Source organism: Rana temporaria, chromosome 5 (genome assembly GCF_905171775.1).
Source record: "Rana temporaria chromosome 5, aRanTem1.1, whole genome shotgun sequence".
Lineage (NCBI taxonomy): Eukaryota > Metazoa > Chordata > Amphibia > Anura > Ranidae > Rana > Rana temporaria.
In genome coordinates, this window is record NC_053493.1 from 237777267 (window position 1) to 237788022 (window position 10756).

Sequence of the window (10756 nt, forward strand, 5' to 3'; positions counted from 1 at the left end):
ATACATGTGTACTACATTTTAATATAGCATATTTATGAACTACTAGTACTTTGGTTTAGATTTCCAACCAACAGTAGAAACTGCTTTGCAGAGGAGAATAGATGAGGCAGGTTCTGAAATGCTCCCTGCATTTCAGCACCTGGCATGTAATAGACAATACTGTCAGGATTAGTGATTTTTGCCCCATAGTACAACTATAGTATTTTCCTTGCTAGGACAAGAGAGTGTCACTGGAGCATTGGATTATGTATGGGGAAGGGAAATTTTCTGACACTGCACTGACCCCCAATGTGGGGTGGTGGGGGGATACACTTTACTACTGGTATTGGTTGACAGTACTGCCACTGCCATCATTCCTGAGGGTTTTTATTGTGGTCAATAACACTAATGCTCAGGGTTATTATTGATTTCATTGATTATGCTGGGGTATCTATATCAGCCATCAACTCCAATAATCACTACAAATGTTGACAGAAATGCAGCAGGACCAACATTTTCAGGAGTTGTGGTATGTTATAGCCCATTCATCTTGAATGGCCCGCCTAACTCAACACAATGTACAAAAAAATGTAATGCTATTCTGAGGGCCTCTAGGAGTGATGGGGGCTGCACTTGAGGCCCTACATGAAATTAAAGTTGACCACTACTGATATAGGGTATCTAAGCCAGCAAGTGGCATGTAGTAAAGCTGTCAAATCTCTCGATAGAGTGTGAAGGGGTTACAACCTCTTTCAGGTTTCTTTGCAGTTGGGGGGAATTTCACATTTCTTTCCGAGTTATCTTAAGAACGCTATAACAAAATACATGAATACAGAATACAAGCACTTTTTATATAAAGTGGAAGGATCCAAATGTTTGTTATTTATTATTAGTGATGAGCTTCTTTCTGTGGGCAGAAACAGCAATTCAGTTTCAATACTTTTCATTATATGGCTGTTTATTTTTATTTCTACGTTGCTGATTAAAGTAGCCAATCACAGTTTGCTGAATAACTTCACTCCAATTTTTTATTACATATTTGTGATATATTTTTTTATTATATTTGATAATGGCATTTTTCTTTATTTCACAAATGATTGTTTTATTTCTAGTTGGAGAATGAGCGCAACTGAAACGTTAAAGCATCCATGGTTATCAGATTCCAAATTGCACTTTACCATTAGCCAGAATTCAACCATGTTGGTGAGTGCTGAATATTATTTACCAAGTATAAGTTATTAAAAACATAAACACATCATTAGATTAGAAAAATATATCATTCAGTAGGTTTACTTTACTAAAGAGATGGAGACTGCTAACATAGCCAAGTAAATATTCACTTTGCAGAGTGAATGTTCATTTAGCTTAGTAAATACTATTTTACATACATTTTTTTCTAATTTCCCTTGCACGTTGGATATTCAATGTGAACACAGCTTCACCTTATTTGCTAAGCCTGGTGAAAAGTCTTCACTGCTTAAGTAAAACAACCCCAATGTTTTATTTTTCAATGAAAAAACAATTATCTTTGATATTTTCTTTTAGGTTGCATATACCATATTGTATTTAAATAATATATAACATGTTGCAAGAATAATTTTAGTTTAATAGTTAAATGAATGTATTCTACCATACATACCCCATGGAAAAATACAGAAGAAAATGAACAAGCTCAGAATTCATTATCATGTTTTAATCTCAAAGTTAATGCCATAATATTGTTATAATGAAACACAAAGTAATCGTAGACCTCTAATACATAGCTGTCATTTGAAGTGCCAACAGTCTTAATTTCTTACCAGTGTGTTTAATGGCTTTATTTCCCTTATATATGTTACTCACAAGTAGGCAATAAAAGTTACTATTCATTCTTTCTTTCCATTTCAGAGAAAAACGCAAAGCTGCCCTGTGTCTGAGACACCTGTAGAGCAGTGACATATTCCAGGCTGTAATAAGCAGGTTTGTTGAAATTGCGTACATTGCACAGTCTCGCTGTGTCATATATACCATGTTTAACAAACGTCTCCTGTGAGTGTTACTGTCTGTATCCTAATACAAACTGGGCTGACTTAAAAATCGAGAGATACGCAAGAGTGTTATCTGAAGCTACTAATCAGATTCCAACTGCTATTTTCCAGGGTGGGTAATAACATGAGGGAAAGCTGCTTTCTCCACAGTTTATAATCTTAACCCATTGTCATAAATGTTTGGGTCCCTTTTTGGTACTTTTTATAATATCCCAAGAAGTGTTTGATTTAGGTAAGGCTAGAACACTTGTGTTTACAACATAAAATGGGATTTTACCAGAATTATATTTCCACTCTTGTGAGCAAAGCATCAGAACAGATCCATGTAAGGTATCAAAGAACAAAAAAATGATAAAAACATCCTGAGAAACTAGCCCTGTCACCTTATATTTTTAATTGAACAGTTAAAAATGATTGCTAAGTCATGTCTTAGTTTCGTTAAGGGATAAAGAAATATACTTGTTGCTAAGGTCTTATACGAAATATTATTGGTCAATGAAAAAATACCTTTAACATTTTTTTTTTTTACCCTGTCATTTTGATTTTTCTGCCTCTCAGCTGATGGTTAATATGTGACACTAACATTTGACCTAAAAAGTCAAACGCAGTGCGTGTTTGTAATCTGTCAGAAGGAAATTGCCAGTCCTGAAGAACAGAGTGTGCTCTGGGTGGGGAATCCGACATTTCCCAGCCTGTGCCAACAGGTGATCTCCACAATAGTAATTGCTGCTCTTAAATGACATTTATTTAGGTCAACCCACAACACTGGTTTTCCTAATTATTTTCTTAGCCAGGTGAGATACTGGTCCAGCACAGGCAAGGGATGGTGCAAGCTTGATGTAATGCCCTGTACACACGATCGGTTCATCTGATGAAAACGGACCGATGGACCGTTTTCATCGAACGAACCGATCGTGTGTGGGCCCCATCAGTTTTTTTCCCATCGGTGAAAAAAAATAGAACCTGTTTTAAAATTTCCGTATGGTTAAAAAACTGATAGTGGGGAAATCCATTGTTCAAAAATCCACGCATGGTCAGAATCAAGTCGACGCATGCCCCGAAGCATTGAACTTCATTTTTACGTCACCGCGTTGGACACGATCAGATTTTTAACCGATGGTGTGTAGGCAAGACTGATGAAAGTCAGCTTCATCGGATATCTGATGAAAAAATCCATTGGTTCATTTTCATCAGATGAACCGATCGTGTGTACAGGGCATGACTCTGTGGTAATTTGTCTATATATACACAGTTCAAGCCTAGAATGATATTGTAATGTCCTGAAAGATTCTGAAAGATGCTGTTGTATTGAATGATATGGTGTAACAATAAGATGTGGAATTCTGGCAGTTCCTACAGTCCTTCTGTGTAGCTGTAGTTACCTTAATTTGTGAATACCAAAATCACTGCCAAAAATTTATACACTTTCTACATCATCCTATGCAATCGTGAAGTAGCTTTTACATCGTTTACAGCTGCCCCCGATTGCCACCATCAGGCCAAAAGACATACAAAATTTACCTCTCTGGCTTTGCCTCTCACCTTTTCTAAACCAGGTCCCATTCTCAGGCAACCTTTTGCAAATCAAATTAAAGTTTCATTCTTACTTTAATTTGTTGGAATGAACATTAATCCTTGTCAAGATAATTACTTGTCTGGCCAGTATGTTAATCAGCCACCTAATACTAGGAGAAACGTCATGTACCTGATGGACTTATTTATTATCAGGAAAGTTAATATATAACTAAACCCTTTTATTGCCTAATTTAGTATATTTTAGTACAAAGACTGGGAATACTCAGCTCCCTATGTCAGCATGGTGTCATCTATAGACACCCTGCCTCACAAGGGGGTAAACTAAAATATACTTGGTTAGGCTCCTTGTACACGGAACTTATGTATTAACGCTGGATCTTCTTTATGTAGCACCCTCTTAGTAAATGATGCTAGATGAGTTTAGTTTTTGGCTTGCCCTGTAATCAGAGGAGCAACGATCATTTGCTTTGGGGTTTTGGTTTGATTGTTCCCCCTGACTCTAGGAGAAACTTCCAGAGTTTAGGGTGGGAAATTCAAATGACCGGCCTGAATATTTACTACACACTGACCAATCTCTGGGGAGGTGGCATTTCCACTTGTTTTTTTTTCATGTTTTTTTTATGTTGTATGAAAGGAACTGCGTTGTGTTCACATGCATTGCTTTAACACAGCTTTGAGCTTGTTGTCTTGCGAAAAAATGCAGGTTGCTCTTTTTTTTTTTCAAACACGTATAACCACAACGCAATGGTATGAACCAAACTCATTGAGAAACATTGATTTTTATTCTCATCGCATTTGGAATGTGTTTTTGAGTTCTTTCAAATTTTATGCACTTTGCATTTTAGGTTTAGATACATTTATCATGCAGCTGATCAAATTACTAAAATCAACTTCTGTTAGCATAGCATGTTAGTCCATTGGAAGAATTAGAACGCTTACCTGAACCTGTGTTTTGTGGTATTGTCGCCTAACTTTTCCTTTGTTATAGATGAAACTTGTTCTGAGACTTTGCAGTTTATATTGTTAATATATCTATAAATATATACTGTATATATATATATATATATATATATATATATATATAGTATATATAGATATATTTTTTTCTTCTTCTACGTAGTATAATAAATTATTTTGTAACTAATCAAAAAAATGATGTTCCACTGTAAAATATAGCAACCATCCAGCACTCAGCATCTTTAAATCTAACAAGCTGTTAGAAGCTGATTTGAGGTTAATTGCAGCACATCATTGGTCTTTGAGCTGCAATATTAAATACGTTTTTTTTTTGTTGTAGAAGCATGGCCATTCTTACTAATCTTCCCTCAAGGCAACTAATAATACGGTTTTCAGAGAGCCATAACCCTGAGTAATAAAAATAATGAACTGAAGGAAAGTAGCAGAGTTAACCACTGAACTAAAAAAAATAAAGTATTGTATTTTGTTTTACAGAAACACTGCTGTGTGGCTTCTACTGTGAGACATTGGAGCAATTCTGGTGCTGTGACCTTCCATGACATGACTGGGGCATTTACTAGCTGGATGAGTGCCATTTCACCTCTGGCGCGGGTCTTGGCATTGCTGGCCTAGCTTCAATTATTTGTTTCATGTGTTATGTTAAACTGATGTCATGAGTTCCCGAGACTCACTAACTACTTACTAGGGTCTGCCATGCCGAAGTGTTCTTACCTGTAGAAGGAAAGCAGGAATATGTTCATAGTGCCAGTTTAAATACATTGGTTTAGGTTTGTTATATAGTTCTGTAAAATCTTACAACATTCACACTTGTACTACATGCCCAGTCTTGGCTCTCTTCTATGAAACACACTACTTACACATTTGTGCTTCATAAATGTGTTTGACATTAGATATCATGCTGTTACACCCTCTCAGCCTGGACATGTATCAGTATTTCCATGTCTGGGTGGTCTTTTGTCAATAATACAAGTAGTTTGAGATCTGCCTAATAAAAGGGATGAATCATAGCCATATGCAGTAAGTCACGTGTAGTGTAGATTCCTTAGTAGTCATTGTGCTCGAGAAGCCTATTTTCTCTGGGCTTGATGATACCTTTGACTGGACCAACATAATCTTTAAGATGTAAAAGCTTTGGCTTTGTTAGGTTTCAGACCTTCCTACTGAAATTTTGCTAAATAAAAAAGTATAACAGATTTTCACTTTAAATAAAATTGTATTTATTTTGCACTGTCCTTTACTCTGGAAGTACTCAGCTCTGGCCCTCAAGGACTATTAACAGTTTGTGCACTACCACAGAATATAAGAGAAATATACTTCCCCCAACCTATTGTTCCCCAACAGCCGAAACCACACACTAAAGTTAGCAGGTGAGTCAGCGTTCCACTGGCAAACAGACAGTCATAAGGGAAATAAATGCAGAGGATGGTGATCTTGATAGGAGAAATTACTCAAAAACATTCACCAGCAGCTCCTCAATGGGTTTGGAATCCCCTCCAAGGCATACAAACAAAAAAGGAGGGCACCAGATCAGTATGAGCCAATTAAAAACAACAATTTATTCAGTATCACTTACATATAAAAATTACTGCAGGCTGCATACAGGGCTGGTGTGGTGTGCTCAAATGGAAAAGCATCGGTCTCATTGGACTGGAGAGCAAATGCAAGAAGATAGAGAGAGATAACCGGCAGCTTCCTAGGCTTTCACAAAACTCCACTGATAGTAAGTCTGCAGACAAACAGAACAAGAGAGGGGTGGGCTGCAACGTTTCTAAAGTTCTCAGTGATACTGAATACGTTGTTGTTTTTAATTGACTTATACTTATCTGTCGTCTTCTTTTATTGTTTATATTGTTCCACAAGCCACTCTCATTATTAGCTTGGTTGGGTTGCTATTAACTAATATACCTGTGAAAGGTGATGGGAGAAAATAATCAAAATATTAAATTGCCCTGATTCATATCTACTCTATTAAAAACATGTTAAGTAATATTAACTGTTCCTGAATCTCAAAAAGATTCCATGTGGCAACTGGATCTCTAGTTCTGTTACTATTTATGTTAATAACATTATTTATTCAGTAGGAAACTTTGATGTTCCACTGTTACATGATTTTGTCATATTGTGACTGTAAACCCTGGAGTAAAACTTATGGGAAGCATTCGTACCCAAACTTAAACACTTAGTGCCGGTTCACACTACTGGATCCGACTTGTGTCACCCCAAGTCACGCAACATGAGAAATTCCCTTGAAGTGAATGAGAGCCGTCTTAATGTACACTACTGAAGTCGTTCCGACTTCAGAAAAGGTTCCTGTACTACTTCAAGGCAACTTCTAGGCAACTTGTAGGCAACTTTTTCCCTAATGTTTTCAATGGAAGTTGCCTCCAAAGTCGGATCACTGTCTTAACTGAAGCAACTTTACAGGAAGAGAAAATCATTTTTTTCAGGCAAACCCCTCCCTCCCACAGAGCTAATTATTGTTTGATTGGCCACTGGCAAAGTCACCTGTCCTGAAGGCAATTTGAAGTTGCATTGTTAGTCGATCCAAGTCACGCTGAAGTCATACTGAAGTCGCGCTAAAGTCGTCTCACAAAGTCACGCTGGAGGTCATGTTGCCCCTGTGTGAACCGGCACTTACATAGTTACATAATAGGTAAGGTTGAATAAAGACAATTGTCTATCCAGTTCAACCTGTGTAGGTGTTATGTGTGTCAGTGTAAATAATTATTTCCCATATCCCTATTCCCCTTCCTTCCCCTTGATGGAAGAGAAATGACAACAAATAGGTAAATTATCTCAAACCTGGGGGATTTATTTACCTATTATCAGGGCACAGGTTTTTGTTTCTTTTTTTTTTTTAAGTGTATTTTGTGCGTGTACTCGAGAGAGGAGCAGGACTGCAGGAGATGGGAGTAGGCAGGCCTCCCCCAGAGGCAATCTGCCACCTTTCTCCATGCCACGGGTGGCAATGGCAGGTGTGTGAGGGGGTCCTCCCACACAGCCCACCCTACCTGCTCCGCTTTGAAGCCCAACGGGGCAGAGGGACTCCCTACAAGGGAGTGAGAGGATCTAGCCAGCTCAACCAGCCCTGTTAGTCCTTCGCCTCTCTTTTTAGAGACCGCGTGGTCAATGTGCGTGCATGGTAACTCAATTTCGAGTGCGTGTAAGTGTGGTGTTTTTTTGTGGGAGGGGGGTGGGCGTACTAAGCGCAGGCTTACCTCGCATAGCACACCCACCGGGAGCCAGGCTGAGACCACCAAACTCAATTCACATGTAGCCGTGACCGGGGTCCAAACCCCTAGCTGCAGAGGTGAATGGCTTGTCAGCGCAGTGCCAATCGCGTTGAGCCACCGCAGCTCCACAGGTTTTTGTTTCAATTATTTTTTTTAATAAACAGTATGTGCCTTTTTTTTTACATTTATTGGCATCAGGATGAATAGTCAAAGCCTAAAGAACTCCTGTAACAGCATAGCAATTTACAAATGTATTATAAACCTGGCAGAACAATTCACTCATCTTTACAGACTACTAGGTGGGGGACAGCTGTATTAATTAGTACCATTGTAAGAAAACATATAACTATCTGTTAAGGTAGCTTAAGAGCAGAGTTGAGCACTATTACTTATTTGGTTCCTAGTGCATTTTCAGTTGGTCCATCAAAAATACATACTATTCTTTTATCCTTATTATATGAATACAAGGAGAAACATAAATTGAATTCCCAATGATGTGCAAGGGCAACGAAACACATCCTCCCCCTATCCACTAAGTGAACATTATTTGCTTTGCAAAGTTACAATTATTTACTCCTTAAGCAATTAACTTCAGGGTATCTAATCTAATCCATCTCCACTATATCCAAAACTAAAAAAAAGTTTTGCCTTTAGTTATACTTTAAATCTCTGACATTATAAAAACTGTTGGACAGGAAGTAAGGGTGAACATCTTCAACAGGCATGTAAAACAGTAATAAAAATCTAAGAGAGCCTCAGACCCTTTTCCCACGCTATCTATAACTAAAAAATAAAGTTTTGGCTGGAGTTACATTTGATTTTTATGTATATGGATTGACATTTGGTGAGCTTAGTTCTGCATTAAGAAATGTGTTTAAAAATATGTACATAATAAAGGAATTATAAAAAAAAAAATATGTACATAATACAATTTTATCCAAGTATCTTCTATGTTATAGGTTATTTCAACCACAATACAAATATTTTAGGATCCTTAAAACCTAATATATAAGTAGGCATGCTCTTTTTTCTGGGTTTATATAATGCCCCTTTTATGGGTCACATGATTAGGACTTTGAATGTCTTCCAGTCTCTGTGTTATTCATATATCTAACTATAATCAGTTATACAAAGTGTTTAAGAGAAAGTACAGTATATGCTCACTAAAACTGAGCCACGTATTAAAAACCTAATCAGCATGCAAGAAATTTTACATTTTATTAATACACAGTTAATTTTATTGATGTGATACTTTGGTACAATATATTTTGTAAATTGAAGAGCAATTTTGCTGCACCCTTGCACATAGTACTTTTCTCTTTAGTGCAATAAATACCCTCTGTATTCTGTATGTAACATTCATAATGTTTACAATGTATTTGTATGTTGATTATAATGCATTTTCTGTATTTACAAGCAGTCACTGAAGGTGTGATAAGGATTTTTGAGTGAGTTTTAAAGTATGAATAAACTGAAAGAGCACAATTTTATATGATATTGCATGTTTTATAAGTCAGGTGACCTGATAATTTAACCTGGGGTGGATTTACCAATAGATTAATAATCAGGATAGAAAAAGACAGCTAAGATCTCACTGGTTATTATATTTGTGAGACTGTCTTCCTCCAAATTGTATAACTAATCTTCATGGTGTAGTGTAGCCATGGTATTTCCTCCCCTCCCCTGTTGCCTTGCCTTTGTTATAATGCACATGTCACTGGCTATGGAATCATAGTTGCATGGTAGCAACAGTTTGATAAGAAAAATTGTTATCAGGGCTTATCAAAGGCTGCTTTCAAAGAACTTTCCAGTTTATGTGCAATTGGAAAACTGCAGTTTGGGATAGGTGTCCAGCAGTGGGGGTTCTTCTAGCACTATGTATAAACACTCAAGAACATGGAACATACCAAATCTGGGAAAAAGGCTCATCCAGTGTCATCCTCATTAACCCACTGATTTCCCAAAAATGTTGAAATGAGTGATGGTTTTCGGGAATGGGTGAAAGGGAGTCCTCGAAAGCTAATGAGACTATTCCTTTCCCTCCAATTCAGGTACCCAGACTGCTGCATACCATTAATAAACTTTTCTCAGTACTATATCGTTGGTATTATGTTTTTGCATAAAAGTACAAAATATGACATTTTGGCTGCATTATCATATTATTAGTACATGTAAAGCCAGTGAGTGAACCAGAAACTCACACTTAGATTTCAGATGCTATGGACAACAAAAATATTATGATCAATGCAAAGGCAAAGGATAAGGGGATAGGATGGTTCTCTTTATTTTTAGAGTCCTAAAAGAATTAACTGACCACCGCCATGAAAATTACAAAATTTGTTGGGGTTAATTGTCACGGCAATTTGATGTTGTTTTGCTGCAATCATTTTCAAACAGATTTTCAAACATGCCATTTGTATAGAATAAAGAAGGGGGATTTCCCTAGCTAGTATATTTTGTTAGTCTACAGTAGTTGTGCCTTCCATGAAGGCAATTGGTAAAATGGATATCCAGGATTATTTAAAGCACAATTAGAGGTTCATACCGTTTTAGTAATTTATAGTCCTTGTAAATGATTTTTTGCCTAAAACAACTTTTTCTTTTAGTAAATGTGCTGCTCTCTGTTCTTTCATTACTATTCTCTATGCTGGTATAGCAGATAAACTGCCACAACCCTCAACACAAATGTCCCCACAGGGACTTAAAAAATAAGAGCTAGGGCCTAACAGGCCTGCTAGTGAGTGCTGATTCCTGAGGTGCACAGCCATATTAAGACACCTTACCAAATTGTTGGAAAGGAAAGATGAGGTAAAACTATGTACAGGTTTTAGTGCATTGTCTGTCTAATTACATATCTATTTATGTGATATCACTTCGGCTTTAAAAGTTGGCAACTTTTCATATTAATCCCATCAGCACAAAACCAAACAAATATAGTTTTATAGTAACCTCAAGCCCTTGCATTTTTTACCTTTACTTGGCAGACCAAAGTCTGTCCTCAAC

At 37.0% G+C, this 10756-nt stretch overlaps 1 protein-coding gene across 3 annotated transcripts in view; it reads left to right on the forward strand.

The window, feature by feature from the left end:
• The window catches only part of MYLK4 (myosin light chain kinase family member 4), a 163076-nt gene extending 157362 nt beyond the window's left edge, over positions 1 to 5714 (forward strand). For all 3 annotated transcript variants that reach the window (XM_040353626.1, XM_040353627.1, XM_040353625.1), the window contains 3 exons: positions 1092 to 1182; positions 1867 to 1938; positions 4995 to 5714. In XM_040353626.1, the coding sequence (XP_040209560.1) occupies positions 1092 to 1182; positions 1867 to 1914 (139 nt within the window). In that variant the 3' untranslated portion in view covers positions 1915 to 1938; positions 4995 to 5714. The remainder of the gene's footprint in view (positions 1 to 1091; positions 1183 to 1866; positions 1939 to 4994) is intronic.
• The last annotated feature ends 5042 nt before the right edge of the window (positions 5715 to 10756 follow it).